We start from the raw sequence: 18,534 nt of genomic DNA on the forward strand, positions 1-18,534 counted from the left end.
GGTGCATCCGCATGTATCGCGTTACAGCGTGCATTCCGATTTTCTGAAACGCCGCCGAGCCGAGAGAGTCCTCCTCGTCCCCGGAATTCAACGCGACTCGCGTACCACGTATACACACGTACTTAACGTATGTACGTACGTACGTACATAAAACGTGAACAGTGATTACAGTTAAGAAAGGGGGCGAGGAGCGTCAAGACAAAAAAACGCCGAGTCGATCAAACCTGTAATCACAATTTACCAACGAAATATTTATGGACTGTCATTTTGTAAATTACCGCGAGATTACGGCTCGTTACGTGGCTTCATGCAAACTTCACGGTGCTCGTACGCTCCCGTCCAGGATGTAACGGACATGCTCTAAACTCTTAACGACATACACCGTAGGGGAAGAATACTTGCATCATGCTACCCTAATTCGCATCCCGAGTTGGGTGCTGGATGCGCAGGATAGCCAAACTGAAGTGTTATCCTGAGGACATCGCGCGTCGTTTTAAATAGGCTAACGTGATCACTCAGCGTAAGAGTAGATCGGACAGTGATAGTCATAGCGTGTGCTTTTGAATTAAAAGCAATGTACAAATGAAATATTGATGATAATTATTAATATAATGATAATCTTAACGAGTCGGGCAGATAACTGTGAAACATAGCGAAGTACTAGGAACTAGAAAAAAGTTTTATCGCGGAGAACACTATCCAAAACTTAATGGATACTTCTTGTTACAGGTAAATAAAGAAATATTCGAAATATTAAAAAATTAAAAACTATTAATGTTATTAATTTTCGTCCTTTCTTTTTTTTTTGATATTTATTGTTTGCAACAATAAACAACGATTAATATGAAATCTATCGTTACTGATTCAATTGTACTCTTTACTGGCGATACCCAATTCGATATAATTTTTATCATAATCAAAAAGGTATCTTTTATTAGTAGCACGTATTTTTGTGATATCAAATAAACAGAAATGAACATAAGTTTCGTTTCCATGAAACGTTTAAGATTTTCAAGAGAATCATAAAATTTATACTTGGAAGTTCTCGAGATTTATTTCGATAATTCAAGTGAACTATTTAATGTTTATATTCTAAATTTGAGCAAATAAATACAACAGCAGCGTTCTATGATAATCTTGAATTTACTGTTAAATCATATTATTTTCAGAATGTTAATACCAAATAAGGACAATTATTAAATCTTTAAAAACTCTCGTGTAATGCGTGATGTATTATTGGAATTCAAGCTCCTGAAATGATACGTTTTTAGGATAATACGTATAATTTATTGCACCAAATTGAGCAAATTATAACTCTATATTTGGAAGCTATGAACAGTAGTATTATGTTAGTATACATTGAGGAAACTGTCATCCCTTAGCACTTTATAACAGAAGATTTAAGGCCACTTCAAATTCATGTAATTTACATACATTTTTCGTAAACACGATTCGAAGATCAAAAGAACATATATTACTTAAATTCGCTCACAAGCACTGTATATTACTAAATAAACATTTATATTTATAATATTAACTCAGAAGTATTAAAATGTGCAATTTACTATTTCATATAAAATGTCTATGCATATACCGTATGTATTTTGCAAATACTGTGAGTTAAATCTGTGTTAGATGTTGTCATTTTAAATTGCTATTATTTTTTATATTATCATATTATTATTATTTATATGCAGAACGATATAAAGAAGGAACATTGTTATGATTATTAAAAAAACAATCATAAAGAAATACAAGTTACATCATAAGAAAACATATATGTCATGAAATGCTAATTACGAAGAAGAACAAGTTCTTTAAAATTGCAATGTAATAAATTATAAAAATTTTCTAAAAAGTCATTTTATCTGACCTTTTCCATTTCACTGTAGATTTAATATATGAATCAGAACAGATGTTATAGAAAGAGATTTTTATAAAAAAAAGTTATGACGAAACTTGGTGTTGTCTACATTTTTGTTCCGCGATATTAAATAGTCAGACATCGATAAATTACAGAACTGCTTAAACGGGGACAGCGAATACATTCATCGCAACAAGGCTAATATGTGGTAAATTGAGTAAATCTATTTGCTGCCATTCAAAAACCAAATGTATCAGGTGTAACCCATTAATTTAAGCATTTACATTATATCTTTCCACATTATGTGTCATCATACTATATCAAAAGTTTCCGGAATTAATACTGGTAGCAATGACTCATTGTAATTAGAAAAAAATTAAAAAGTAGGCCTCAGTTATTTATTAGCTTGTCCGAAAAGTGTCTTTCTTTCGCAAACGTGTTTTTTACAACAGTGCACCTTTATACAAACGTGAAATCAAGTCTGTGAAATGTCGCGGTGTTTATCTCGACAGAACAAAATGTATCGTACGTAATTCGACAAAATGATATAAAACAAAAAACGTTATGCGTCTATTATTTCCTTATAAAACGAAAGAAACTTTTCGGACAACCTAATATATCGGTAGTTTTGTCTTTGAGACAATAACAGTTTTTAGACCTTCAGGTTCCCAAGGTTATAATTTACTTTTCAATATACTTGAGCGAGGGAGTCGTAAGTCATGCAAAAATGTAATAGATTATTACGATATTAACAAAATAGTATGTATGTATATCGTAAAATATCATTCTCGCTTAGCGGACAATACGCGAAACTTCTTTTCTCGTTTAAGATTCAAGATTTATAAAAATTAAAATATACATATACCCATGTATTTGAATTAAAGACTCCTAATTTGTAATATTAGGATTGGCTCAAAATTTTTATTGCTTTAAAACACGTTCCACGTGTTTCGTCTAAGTAGACGTATCTGTTTAATACACGTTCACAACTAATAGAAACGCAGTTAACCTATCGATGTGTAACACCCTCTGCGATTTCTATGATTTCAAAGTTTCTATGATTGCACAGCTCAACATTCTGAACAACTGTTTCTTGTACATATAACCGGCGATCGGCCTTAGTTTCCAATGTTTTCAATCTGGTATGTAACATTAATCGGGCCGCCGCGCCGCACGGTCGGCCCCATGAATCTCCTTATCAATATATCGCCTCTTGGCATTGATAGTGGCGCAACTTAAAAAATGTAAACTCTAGAGGAGAGGCTTTATTGATATAACTGCCTTCTGACGGAAAACTGATAGAATTATAAATATGCCGTTTTACATGATAAAAATAGAAACACAGCGTAGACCTTGTATGCAATAAAAGCATATACGAAATTTGTTGAGCTGTGTCACCATCATTGTCAAGCAGCGATATTACTATAAACAGTGCGTAGCGACCGGATATTACTACATACTACATACTAACCCAATTTAGCTTGAAAACTAATGCCGAGCGGAGGAATAGTCTTGTATATAACTGGAAAACTATAGCCGATCGCCGGTTATACGCATCGGAAAAAGTTGTTCAGAATGTTGAACTTTACGACATATTTGAAAATCATGGAGGTCGGGGAAGGCGCCACATATCGATAGGTTGACCAAAAACAAACTATTACAACTACAAATGGAGGAAGAAGTATGATAAATTACCGTTTCTTGGATAGGAGCGTGTACGACTCCTTGGAGCCGGTGCAAAGTCTCATCCGCATTTTGCGAGCTGCCCTATCGACACTTCGCTTCTTAGCTACACCACCCTCTAAAACTGGCATCCAGACCAATTCGACGCGCGTCTACAAACAACAAGATGCAGAACAACACTACAATGATCATTGAACACCGCCCACGACACACAAGATACGCACCACTCCCACGCACCTTGCGCCCTGTGCTTTCGCTTAGTGTTTTTAAAACTGACCGATTCACAGGGTCCGGCCGGGAATAACCGAAGGTACGATTAATCGTTTTCCACTCTCCACGCACTAGGTAATTATTTCGTCGGTGATTTTTCCTAGCCAACAGTAATATAATTTACTGCTGATAATTCTTGCTTGTTGCTGGCCTTATCGAGAAAAGAGCTCTTGCTTCTCCACCCACGATTCTCTTCGATACGTACTTGCACCACCTCCTCTTTCTCAATCCTTTACTTCCTTTTCTCTCTTTTCCTCTCTCCCTTTCTCTCTCGTTCTTCTAAACAACTATTACCGCGATAAGTGAACGCCGCTTCCAGCCAAAAGCCTATATACTCTTCATCGATAGATACTCACTCGTGACACGTTTCTGTTCTCACAACCGTAGCGAGAATCGATTTTCAGATCGCAGCTAATGCACCGCGCGAAACCTATCTGCCAGTCTACACGGCCGCGCAGAAAAAAGCGTGGACCTCATAAGTGGCCTTTTTGTTCGACGATCGAGGCAGAGGCTAGATAAGCATAAGTGCAGTGGCAAGAACTCGCTCGCTTCCCGTTTCCTGCCGAGATCAAAAGCAGCCTTGACAGTAATGTCTTTCGGTTGACACCGCGTGGAATTGTATCGCGTGCCTTCGATATTTTTCTTGCCGCGTCACTGTCCCGTTGAAACGCTCTCTGTTTACTCTTTCGGCTTAAATTTTCTTCTTCTCTCGCGACCTTACTGCTCAATCCGCCGGAAACGAACACGCCGCACCACAACCAACGATCACTTTCGAGAGTTCAGGTACTTGTCGAGCGTTCACCGCGAAAACGATAACGTTGTCCGCTTAAAGGATGTTTGACACGCTCAAGAATACTCTCGGTACGGGTAGTCATTCCTCTCGCAACGCGAGAAATAAACGATAGCGACGATACGTGAGTGCACAAGCAATTCATCACCGCGTCCCCGGCACAAAGAACCGCTCACGCGCTTTATCGCATCGACGAGGATGCCTCGTGTCCGCGATTAAACACAATCCACAACAGACGGCGCTATATACTTATTTTCCGAACGAGCCGGCGACAACGCAACGACAACGACACGCACGTTCTCGCACTTATCGCGCTCAAGATGTTACACGCGGTCGAGTTCCGATTTGTGAATGAAACCGACGACACCGTCAACTGTTCGAGATCGTTAAATTTCAGTCCGGTCGAGTCACGCTCCGTTCCGCTTGAAAACTGTGTCGCTCTCTTCCAGTCAAGAGTCCTTTCAAGAAACACAATCATGCACGAAATGCAGCTTCCGAATGTTCGCGAAGGAACAAGACGCTTGTAACTTGTGGATCTTGTAATTAGGGATATAGTTGGAAACGCTTTGAGTCGCATAAAAGCGGAAAACTTCGAACGAGAATACTTTCTATTTAGAACATTTCGCTGGATGAATTGACAAATTAAAAAAAAATTAAATTTAACATATATCGCTAATGTTTAACAACAAATTTTCCGTTTAAGCTATAAACATTCTTTATAAGTATATAAAATATATAACGTAAAGCAGAGATAGTATAGGCAATTTTAATGGAATTTCACGACACGATATTAACCTTCTGCGGTCTGAGCCACATTCTACGTTTTATTGCGATCGTTTCATATTTAATATATTAAATTCGATGGTATATTCGAAATTTAACTATAATTACAAGTGTTTATAACTAATAGTATCTGTACGTTAATTTATTTTTATTGAATCCAGTTTTGTTCGATTTATGATTTGGAAATCGTGAAAGGTTTAACTTAGTTCACAATTCACGCAAACGTCTTAAACTTATCTTCCTCTTCGAACGGAACGATACTCCTGTCGGGTTAACTATTTTTACACGAACAGTCCGATTAAAATATACACGTAACGCGAGAAACACGTGAACTACTATAAACAGCAACTGTGAAACGAACGCGATGCTTGCATCGCTACGTATGGCGTGCCAATTGCAGATTGTTGGACGATCGTGGGGCAGAGTATGTCAGCAAAAAGAGGGGAGCCAAGAGTCCTCTAAGAGCCCGATGGCAAAAGTCAACAAGAGTTCTCGTAGGCGGCCGCGAAAAAACTTGAAGACGTTGATAGATACCGCGATGTTCCACACCCGCAACCTCTGATACGCGTGTAAATATTGCGTGAATATCAGTGAGTCGTTCTCTGTGTGACGTCACGTGCCGCCGTAAGCAGACCAGGGAAACTCGTCAGCGTTTCTTGCTGTATTCGTCTGTTTTATTCGAACCGAATTAACAGTTTGAATTTTCTAACCATCTCGAGTTCAAAGAACTTCACACGTGAGATGTGCGCGATGAATCCACCCGTATCGTCTTCGCTCGGACGTGAAACGCAATCTGCACGTGTGCGCGAGAAACGGAACAAACACAAAGGCAGCAGGGTAATCGTTAGACCATATTATCACGAACGAAGTTGGAAAACGAGATTCGAAGGTGTACTTCCAACAAGCAGAATTCTACGATTTGTTATGTTGATAGTCAACAATGCCGGTCGAAATAGCAACGGAGAAAAAGTATTCCCGCTTATCGTTCAATGTCTTCTTCGAACACTTCCACTTCCACGAACAATGTAACGTCTTGACAAACACGCACGTGCCACGTTGTCCTTCACACTCGCGAACCCATATCCGGCCGATTCGTTCGCTGTAATTTTCGATTACGTGAAAAATACATACAAGAAGGCGGTATGTTCACAGCAGGGATGAGAAACAACTGAAAAACCGAGCTTCGTATCAGCCGGCGCAGATTCTCGGACAAACGCACAGCCTAGGCTAAGGAAGGATTCCCGCACGTACACTTGAATGGGCCTCGGTAAAGAACGCACGTGCGTACGCGCAGCCCGACGAAGCGAGTATGAAACAAGAAGGCATGCGTCACGCTCTCGTAAGGCCCCGATCCTAGTGGCAGTGGCACAACTGCACCGGAGGGGGCACGGCGCTCACTAGGGGAACGAGAGGAAGGGAAAATCGACGAGTAGGCCCCCGGGGAGGAAATATCTCTCCCCCTCCCGGCTTTTGCTTCTCTCTTTCTCACTTCTGTGGCCTTGCGATCTTGCTACTTGCTATCTCGTTTACGCGATTATCTGTTTCGTATTTCTACTGCTGTATGTTCCCCGTCTTTCTCCATCTGCTGCTTGGAGCTGTTTCTCATTTACTCGTGTCGTCTGTTTCCGCCCTCATGATTCTTGCGAACATAGTACCATCGATTTTTCTTGACTTTCTCTCGACTTTCTTAAACACGTTTAGTGTTTGTCATTCAGCTTTATATGCTGGCACGCTGATTCACACGCGTTAATAAGATTCATCCATTTTTGTCAATATGCGTGGTTGCGTAGCTATGTATGGATATTACGCTCGTATATGCATATTCGTTCTTAGATCTTCGTTATATCGATTTATCTTTGGAATCGAGCAACGAACGCTATTACATCAAAATAGAATGCGTAAGGCAATTGGTAGTACAAGAAACCAAAAATCGATGTCTTACGTACCACACATGTATTCCATTTCACTGGAAAATTCAATTGTGTAATTTTACTTATTTCTTCCTCACATCTAATCTGAGTAGTATTAGCTTGTATTATTAGACAATCAAGTTAATATTATTAGTGAGATTTTATAAGTTGTAAATTACCAACTGATTGCCCTACTTGATGAAAAATTGTAAGGTTATCGGGACAATAGAATAGAACCACACCTTGTTATTTATTAATGTTATTGATCATTCGTAAATTATTACGTGAGACTTTATTGCTCAGCATGAAACTAATACAGGAAGAAATACACAATTTCACATGACAAAAGATCTGCATTTATGAAGCTCGTGTTTACAATAAATATAAAATAGATTTTTTTAGTTTATACTATACATGATAATCAATATAAATTTACTATAAGTCAAGTTCAGTATAAATCAATTTAGTACAAATTAAATGTACAAATTTTAGTACAAATTTTCTTTGTTCGCTTATTTTATCATAAATTCATATTTTCATAAAAACAGCTAGAAGAGTAGACCGCAGGCAGAAATTTCTTATATTTAATATTATTAAAACGAATGCCGTAGTTCGTATTTATATATTTTTCCATATTATATACAGTTTTTTGGATTTTTGCACCTTCGTATGTTCCATAAATGCATCAACAACCGCAATCTAATTATAAACTCGCTATTTTACTCGCATCATAAATATGTGCCTTATCATGTAAAATACTGAATAGGGTAAAAGTCTTTTTCCAGTAACGAGTACATAGATGTTTTAATATTTATGACTGGCAGTGTATCTTCTCATTTCGTGCTCCGGAATTTCGTCCGCTTCTTTAGGATTCGTTTCTCTCCGTTTTCCGTGACCTCTGCTCGTCTATTACTCTCTGTAGGTTAACTCCATGTCACGCGCTCTCTGCAAGCACTGTGTGTGCCGTTATGTGTTAAATATGCGCGTGCATATGTTTCCGTGGCTGTTGGCAGCGAGGTTCAAGACTGTAGGTGGTAATCACCGATGATGTAAATCGAGGAGACTTATGACCACCCACGACCTCTTTTCCCATCTCGATGTCGTGACGGTGTGTCCTGCTACTTTTAGGTGATATCCGAGATAATTGGTTTTACTTGTAAGGAAATTGCGAATAATTCACTTCTTTTTATAATTCGATTCATTCGTCAGCAATTATTTAATAATTGCATGCTTATTTCAATGCTGTCAATAGCAATTATTGTAATTTGTATTTCAAACGACAGACTTTCTGTGCATATCATTATGAATATATATGATAATTTATTCCTTCGAGCAAATACACTTTATTTATTGTATTTCATTTATATAAACGAGTATTATGATCTTTTTCGTTATATTTCCCTCGTGGGACATTATTTAAATTAGTATAAATAAATAACGCTTAACGAATTTAGATATAATAAAATCATTCAATTTCATGGAAACATCTATGAAAAGAATATATCGGACAATTTAATTTAATGAGTTGTAATTGCATGTAGGACGCTATCAAATAAAATTTAGAAGAGCGATGTTATGAAAATATATAAAATGTAAAAATGTAAAAATACATTACGTTATTTGCTTAAAGCGAAAGATTGGAAATACATTTTTCTACACTTCTTTCACTCTTTTACGATTTTTATTAACGGAATATATGTCATTCGTTCGTCATTTACTAGTTTATTAAGCGCGTTATAATTTAATTTTAAAATATTCATGACTAATAATCTAAAATGTCAAACGATACTTGTTTCTGTTTTCGTTATAATGACAAATTTACGCGGACAAACATAATTGCAATGTTTTCACAGGATTAATAATTTAGATATCACCACATAATTATCTGTTTAACGCAATTCTCATATTGAACAAATGTGCAAAGCATCGTAGTATAAACTCATTACGAATGTTTTGCTTTCCATAAATACCTATTTCGTTTATATTTTATAGAATCGATTATTATTGCAAAATACGATAAGCTCTTGTCTGAATATCCGGATTAAGCGAAGGTAAAACTTGAAGTGACATGTATAATATTGATTACTCTTAATATTATTACTATCACTGTTGTAGCGAATAAGAATTAATTAAAGGCATTAAATGACGATAATCTTCAAATCATTTTAGCATCAGAAAAACAAACACGCAACGTGCATAACGAACATGGATTTAAATGCTAATAGCAAACCGCCGTTTAATTTTCTTTCATTGCTTCTTATTACAGTTATTCAATAACACGCGCGATAAGAAGCACGGTTTAGCTTGAAAACAGGGTCATATTAATTATACCGTTTCGGCAGTAGCAAATCAAAGGAAGCACGCGTCTCGTACAATTACCTGAACAAATTTCCATTTATGTAAATGAACGGCGAGAACAGGTGCTAATGTAAATTATCATAGCTTTCACAGACTCGACTTTTCATGCGTTCCAGCGTGTACGCGCGCATCATGCCGTTAAAATCCTCTCGAGATGGTCGCAAAAGGGAATGGCTGCATAGGCAGACTCATTTTTCCACTGCTCTGAAATTCAATGACGTTTTGGCTACGCTCCATTATCCACGATCCATAAACTTCCACATAAGTGGAAAAATGTGCTGCGTTTCATGAACCCCTTCTTCCATTTGACGAAGGTAACCATTCTCACGGGAATTCGATGATGGCACGCGACATATGCACGCCACGGTCATTCGATCCCGCCAATTTTCGGGGGAAATTGATGGGAAAGCGGACCCGGCCGCCGCGAAACCGCGTAGGAATGAAAATTAAACGCACGCCCATTGTTATCGATAATCGACGATTCGCCGAGCCGTAAGTGATTCTGATTCGAGCTCGTCGAACGTTTCGGTCAGAAATCATTATGCGTCAATAGGTCTAATTCGTCGGCGAATTGAATCGTTACCACGCTTAATTATTCAAGCGCGTTTTACCTGCGGCTACCGTTTCGGTCCTTTATGCTGGCTGTTCATTTGCGGGATCATGGGCTGCGTAATTTCCGTTCGTTCTACCAAACTGGATTCCTTTATTAACTTGAATCTTTTTCTTATTCTCTTCTTTTCAAAGCCATTTCTCATTTCTCATCAAAAATTAATACTCAAATATTTCCGCGAATTACTGTATAAATAAATAGAAATAAAGCGCTGTATAGCGAAAATAAATAAATTATATGTATGTAATCATATTTCTATCTCAAATAAAAATTAACATTACTTTTTTCAAAAATACTTATATATGGTATTCTTAACAATTACAAAAACAAAAAATTCGATACATATTATTTTGATAGTTTTGCTAATTCCAGAGTTAAGTAATAATTGATAAACTGTCTGCATGTAGGTACAATAGTGATAAAATGGAACAATGCCTGTATATTGATTAAATTCAATACTGTATTTATTTTGATTTGATAATATTGACTTTGTACATATGTTATCGGAGAATAAACGGTTTCTGATATAATGTTATACAGATGATTGCGTAAATTAATTATGATTATACAGTTTCTGTTGACCAATCTTTCCTATTTTGTGCTAAGAAATATATTAACGCTTAGCTATTATAATGAAATAGATATACAATAACTCTTTACTAAGATTTGAGGTATCACAACAATGAATTTTATTGAAATCTGGACCTACAATGTATACATAACAATAAGTTATCATCACAGATTCAACGATATTATCTCGATACTTTCGAACGATAGTGTAAATGTTAATAAAAAATCATGTGATAGAGCTAAGAATAGTACAAAGTAACAATAAGTAAAGATAAAGAGAAAACGAAAGGAACAGAACTATCGATGCTTGTAACTAACGAAAGAAAAGTGGATTGCTGGAATTGACACCAATGTCACGATGATGATTTACAGGTTCTTTCACAGCTGACGTCGAACAGTGTCCCAATGTGGAAAACACGAACCAGTAACATACAGGGCAGCATCGAAGCATATGTGCGGCACTCGTAAATTACACAAGCACAATACTAGTCTTTTGGTCTGATTACTATTGTTCCAAACGTGAACAAACAGAATGAAAGTCAGCGATCCTATAGCATTTGATAGTTATACCGCGAGAATATTGTTTATGTAGGAAATGCATCGTCGGGAATACTTTTGTACCTTGCTTACTTGTAAATCGATTCATTCAAGTGCACGCAGAAGTTTTGACACGATGACTTTTACAACTTCAGAAAGCTACAGACTTTTCCGTGTCGCAGTGTTTCATTGTTATTTCGTTTATAAATATTTTATTTCTTCATCGCTTTTGTTTCAACAAAATTTAATATGTTTTATGAAATCACGATTTTGGAGTTTCATCGTACAATTTTTTCTTTAGATATAATATCTTTAAGGAAAGAAATATTGTTTATTTCTCCAAATTAATGTTAAATCTATTTGTTTAAATAGTTTAAAAATTGTCTCATATCGATTATGGTAACCTTGTGAAGTAAGACAGTAATAATATATTTGACTATATTCATCGAAAATAATTAAATCAAACGCAGGAATAATTTTATATAAATTTTCAGCTGGTAAATTAACTCTCAAGCTTTAATTATTAAACTGTTAACAACATATACATATTTTACAATCGTGATCGGAAAATATTATTCTTCAATCAAATATAATACAATTAGACAGAAAATATAGTTTCACGAAATGCGCAAGGTACATTCTACAGAACGATGTATATTTATTCAAACGTGGAACTTTCTGAATAAACGCACGATCATTACTTTCGTGTACAAAAAAATGCAGGTACACGAAAAAATCAACACTAAACAAAGGATCGGGCGTATCAGACAAAAGATCACTTTTTAAACTGATAATAACTGATATTATGGTATGGATGTCTATTATTCGACTCGGTAGCTGCATCCTGTGCATTCATTTCAATCTCCGGGGTGGCACGTGTGCGTCAATGTGCGCAAACGTTCCCTCTACCTACACGATGACAACCGCTTGCCCCAGCTATCTGCCTACCTACCTACCTACTCACCTACTCGTACATATCCATTCACCCAACCTGTCCCGTTTCTGCAACGCTTTGCTCTCGCTTAATGCGAGCAAACTATGCGAGTGTAGTATCATAGTATCCCGTCTGTGGTAGTACGCACTAAACGGGCAAGAACTTTAAAAGCGGCTTACATACTGATAACATTTCCGATACCGCGATTAATTCGGATAAGCTCGAATTTTTTCACATTTTTCGAAGTAATGTCATTTTGTTTTTATTCGAGATTTAAATCGAATCTGTCTAAATATATCAAACTTGACTTTTATCAATAAGTTTGATATAAGCTATTTATTAAAAATTTATGAAAAATTTGATCTGAATACAACGCTGCTTATTCTGAATATTACATAGGAATTATGAAAGTCGTTACCACACGTTTGTTACAATTGCAGAGATAAGGGTGATAATAAAAGAATGCTGATGTAAGAGGATCATTTAGAAACTGAATGTAAATGAATATCTAAATGGAATTAAATTAAACGTGAATTTAAATTCACGAGGTGACTATAATTCCAAATGTATTTTACGCTTTAATTAATGTCATTCCGTTCGCTTCTCGACATTTTCAGCGCATAGCTATTTAAGCGTCGGTCAAGGTACTATAATTTGAAAATCAATTCGATATTAAACGCTCTCGTATTCGTATAAAACGAAAATTTCAATAGCGTTTGATATGAACGTGCTAGGGACGCTTCTACCGCGTTATTGTCGCAGAATATTTCCCTTAAAATTGCTCGATAGTGCCAGGCTCAAATTTCCAAACTTAACGCCAGAACAAGCTCAATTTAAATATTAATTTCAATATAAACTTTAAAGTGTATCTTGTACATTGACGTCTCAATACCTTGTAACTCTAATTTATGAAAATCTTTTAAAAGCTCTTCTTTGCGATAAGTATAATGCATATTATACTGGTAAAAAATTGAACTAGAAGCAAAGCAAATGTTTAGTAAAGTGAAATAGCGAATGAAATAGCAAATGTAGGTAAATGTTAGAAATTTTCCTTATACCTTATCTCAAGATATCAAAATCATTTTCTAGAATATTAGACAATGGCACATTAATATTATATTAACAGAATTGCTTGCTGACTATGAGTACAGTTGTCTGTTCATTTACAAACAATGCAGTTAGATCTCCAATTATTTTACCTTCATTAAAATTTCGTGCTCAGAAGGGATAAACAACGATATATAAACTTTCGAGCCTATTGAATGATTAAAGATATATGTATACAACGGGAAGGAACGGAAATTCTGAAGTAAAGAATTGCACTTAGAAAGGAACATCTAATCGAACATCAAGATCGCTACGAGGGGTGACGCTCGAGCCCATTGTTACAAGACCGGAAGTCAGGAAACCCGTAAAAATCAGAATAACACGAATCAAGATAAATGTTAGGATAAAATTGTACGAACTAAGAAAAAAATTAAAAATATGTTAAAATTTTGTTTCCTTTCGTTGATGATGTCATTAATCGTTTAATTTTTAAACTTTTTATAGGTGTTTTCATAACATTGTTTGTATCTTTATCTAAAACGTTTGGAACAATTCCTATAGCTGTTTAACGTGTTTTTAAGTGCACAATCAGCGCTTATACAAGTATGTGTTTTACTTTCCTTTTACTAATATATAAATGTTGTTCGTAAATTTGTTTTATTACAACATCGAGTACATATTTGACAAATCTTTAAAACCAACATACTTTCTTTTTTAATATTCCTTTCTTCAATAATCCTTTTTATTGCCTGACGGCTATCGAGATTATTGAGAATAGATCAAATAAAATATTTCAATTAGAATTAAGCAGTCCATTATACTTGCCTATAAATGTAATATGTCGTGCATCATAGGTATAAACATGTTGTAACCGTAAGAAGAAGTCCCATTGCTATGATCTACGTAATAATCGTCTTTCATTAAAAATGTATAATATACTTGAAATCTCTTTGTAATCATTCTTGTATACATATATCATTCTTGATCACACTTTTAATAACTTCTATATTATTTATTTACAGCCTATTTAGTGTTCAGGAATATATTCAGACAACGAACACGCCTTACCATCTTAAACATTGTATCAATGTCGATGTATATGATATAAAACACAATTTATACATATACATATATACAGGGTGGTTGGTAACTGGTGGTACAAGCGGAAAGGGGATGATTCTACGCGAAAAGGAAGTCGGAAATATAGAATAAAAATTTTTTTTTTAATTTTTTTTTTTTTTTTTTAATTTTTCCATCGAGACAACGATCTACAGTGAGATCCGTTATAACGAGACGTGATAAAGTGCACGCGTACCGAGCGAAAATTCAAAGTCGATTTTCTCGAAAACAAAGCCTCGAACGAAAAATCACCCCCTTTCCGCTTGTACCACCAGTTACCAACCACCCTGTATATATGTATGCATATACCTATACTATCGTCAGTATAAATCATGAGACACTTATAACAATTAGTACCTACGCTTAAGATAGGCATACATATATATTGCAATTACACATTTATTTTAATTATTATAATATTAATATTTTTCATAAGGAAACTATGTTTTGCAAATTTTATCCCTGGAATTTCATTTTATTGAAGCTTATGTTTACAATTAAGATGAGAATGTGTACAAGTACTTAATAACATTTGTTTGTTATATGATTTTGTTATTTAGAGATAGAGTAGTTGTCTGTTTCTTTAGCTATCGAATGACGTAATAGAATTTCTTCTCGTTAACTTTAATTTTTGATTTCATAAATAAATTTCGAAGAACGTTTAAAATAAAACGTAAATTAAAACTTATGCTAATAATCGTGCGTCATATATTACAATTCTTGATTTTTCGCTGGTTCTGTTACGGTCTCATGCAATTCCATTGCACAATATAACCAATATAACCGCCCGTAGCGTAACTGCCTTTGCTTTCTCACAAACGTGCAATAAAAGAAAGGGACAAAGTTGCAAGCCAGTACGTTGTAACGAACGTGCAGTGGATTTCGTAAACAACGAGATTAGTTACCGACACGACGCAATAGTGATAAACGAAGAGGCGTGGACGCGACTACGCTCGCCACGATAACGTAGATGCCGTAGGCGATAACCTGTATTATGAATCACAGCGTTCATTAATATGAAAATTGTATTCGTTATTCCTCTGCGATTCCTTTATCGCGCAAGAAAGGACAATGCACTCAGCCGAAGAACCTCGGAACCTGTCTGCGGAAAATGCGCTTGTTCCACGCGGGAAAGGAATAAGCACAGTTACGTAATGAGTCGCATGCGCCGAAACATGTTGCACGGGCGTGCGTTAAGAAAGACTAAGATAAGGTTCAATATAAAAAGACTAAGATAAATAACGTGTCGGTGCAAGATGTAGTAACGTAGGATTATTTGAGCCATCTAGGCCTAGACATCTCAAAATTCAATTTTGAACTTTGCATAGAATAATGAAACTTGTTGTATATCACAAGACGCTGTTACTCTGTAATATAATAACGGAAGAATGAGGCAATATCGCGTACTTTACGTTCAGCAAGAAAATATATCAAAAATGAGAAAATAAGTATAATGTCATACGGTTATTCGAGTCAGCGAGAAGATATCGTATAAGAAATTTTCAAATAAACAACAAAGTAACTTCCAGAAATATTATAATTATATAAAAAATATTAATATTAGCTGAACAGACTTTCCTTTTCATGAATAAAAGTTATGTTCTGGTAGAAAACTATGGCCATCGATCTAGGTGTTACTCACTGTTTATCACACCAATAATAATCCATTTTCAAATATAAATTGGTTAAAAATTGTTCATAATCGGATTTGACGAAACACAAGGCAAATTACTTAGCTTGACTTAAATATTCTTCAGAACATATCCTATCTTACCCTACTGCACGATTAGTTTCACGTTTTCCGTCTTCCGAAAGCGTACGGAGTTCGAGTTGCCGTTAAATCTGCTACGATGTTCGAGTTTTTATCTTTCAGTGTTATTTTTGTTTTAATAAGAAAGTTTTAAATGTTCTATGAACCTATTTATATTTATTCTTTCATATTTTCTTCAAAATTAGATTTCTGAACAGTAACATTAGTGAAGGTATTTAACTGATTAGTCTTCATAAATACCTTCATTCATTGACTTAACAAAATACTCTGATGAAAAATTGACACTGACTCGTTATAAGCCTATGAATATCTTGTACATTGTGAGAAATTAAAAGGGAAAGTCTTTAGTTAAAGAACTTTTTACCTTCTCTTTCTCGATTTTGGATCGTTTTATTATACTAACTGTAACTCATTGTTTTTAAAGAAAAATATTGCTGATTTCAATAACAGTAAGTTTATTGCAAACCATTAGTTCCATCTTAACTCATTCTTTATGTATATATATTAAAACTAATTGTAGAACATGTGTTCACACTATCTTTTTTATTTCTGCAATTAGATGCTAATTAAATAAGTGGGTTGAATTGCCAATTTTCATGTAACTATATTTTCGCAAATAAATTTCCTCGTAACTAACTTACTTTACGTTGATTACTTTTTAACGCGATACAAAGAAGGTTGAAAATAGATCTAACTAAAAGAAAAATATAGTGTACACAGATAATAATTTGCGTATGCATTGCACATAACTTTCTTCATAAACTCTATTTAGTATATCCATAATAACAGCTCGGAACTTTCAATTTGGCTTACTACGTACTCTATCTATTAAAATTTCTCGATAATGCGGGTTCGGTTAATTCTAAGATTAGGTAGCTGTGCTATTTCGCGAGAATAACTTCGAACTGCGAGCCAGCAAAACCGAATACCAACAGGAAAACAAATAACGACGGCGGTGAGTCGTTGCAAACGGAACTTTGAGAGGAACTAGATTTTCCCTTGTAAATCGAATCTGGAATAAACGAACGGGATAATGGTAAAAAAAAGGAGGAAAAAAAACGTGATGCGACGCTAGAAAAACGGGAAAACAAAAGGCGGGTGGAAGGGGTAGAAGCCCCTTTGGCATGAACATCATCGTTTTGACAGGCCTTGACGAATTTTGACAGGAGCCACCACATGGCTGCTCGGTTTCGAAAAGCCTCGCCAATGGTATCCTGTGGAGGAAAGAAGGGGGCACGAAGCGTAGCGAACAAACAAACGAAATAATAATGTAACGCACACTCGATCGTTTTCGCTTCACCGTTGCATCGTATCGCGTCGTTTCGTAACAAATGGAGCAACTGGAGTTACTGGAGCAACGACATTTGGGATGTGCAATCGTATTTAGATAAACGATTCCCAGTGCGCTTCATAATTCACGGTTCTGCATGGGCTGCGAACTCGAGATAGCAAAATATTATCAAATTTTGTAGAACACCTGGATGGTGTAGAACAGCAGCAAAGGAAAATGCAAGGCCGCGAAGAGAATACGGAAGAATAAATAATAATAATGGCGTTATTATTTCAGAAAATGTATAATTTAGGAGAATAATTTTATGTTTATTGATTAAGCAACGAGTAAGGTATCTGTTTCTAATTTTCAACTTCAAGTATCTATCCCATCAATTTACTGATAAAAGGCTTCAGAATACACCAGTCGAATTATTCGATTATTAAATGGGTATTCGTGTCATATGCTTTTGTAAAATAGATGTATCTTCAGTGATATACTTATTATTACTATTTTAGGTAATTATTACAGTTTTATGTAATATTAAGGTCCATCTATGTACATTGGAGAGCTGCGAAATAAGATTCAGTATTTTATTTTCTAGGATTAAAATATCGTTGAAATAATCTTTTGAATATTAAAACGAACATTATTTGATTCGTTTGAAGCGTTATTGCTATTGCTGTTTGTTGTAGGTTGGTTTTAGTGATATTTCTTGAAAATATTTTAGATTTATTTTCAGTAATACTTTTTATTTTATCTATATAAATCCCCTATTTTAAAAAAGGTCATTCGATGAAAAATTAGAAAGGAACTAGCAAAGAGAAGAAAGACTTTGTAATATAAGAAGAATATTGTATGCTAAAGGTAGATAAAAAAACTAAAGAAAATAAAAGAATGATAATCTTCTAACACATAGATAATAAATGTAGTCAATTCAATAACAGATATAAATTATGAAAAATTATAATGAAGATAGCGATAATGATACGGAATATTAATTTTTCAACGGCAACTA

General features: G+C 35.2%; 1 protein-coding gene across 3 annotated transcripts in view; it reads right to left on the minus strand.

The window, feature by feature from the left end:
* The window catches only part of LOC138179966 (rap1 GTPase-activating protein 1), a 250,070-nt gene that overhangs the window by 155,443 nt on the left and 76,093 nt on the right, over window positions 1-18,534 (minus strand). The window contains exon 1 of one of the 3 annotated variants that reach the window (XM_069113266.1): window positions 3,560-5,303. The exons of the other annotated variants lie outside the window; for them this stretch is intronic. Coding sequence (XP_068969367.1) covers window positions 3,560-3,678 — 119 coding nt within the window. The 5' untranslated portion in view covers window positions 3,679-5,303. Of the gene's footprint in view, window positions 1-3,559; window positions 5,304-18,534 lie in introns of those variants that run through there. 3 annotated transcript variants of the gene reach the window in all.

This window comes from Bombus flavifrons, chromosome 5 (assembly GCF_040668555.2).
Source record: "Bombus flavifrons isolate JBK064 chromosome 5, iyBomFlav1_principal, whole genome shotgun sequence".
In the NCBI taxonomy this organism is placed as follows: domain Eukaryota; kingdom Metazoa; phylum Arthropoda; class Insecta; order Hymenoptera; family Apidae; genus Bombus; species Bombus flavifrons.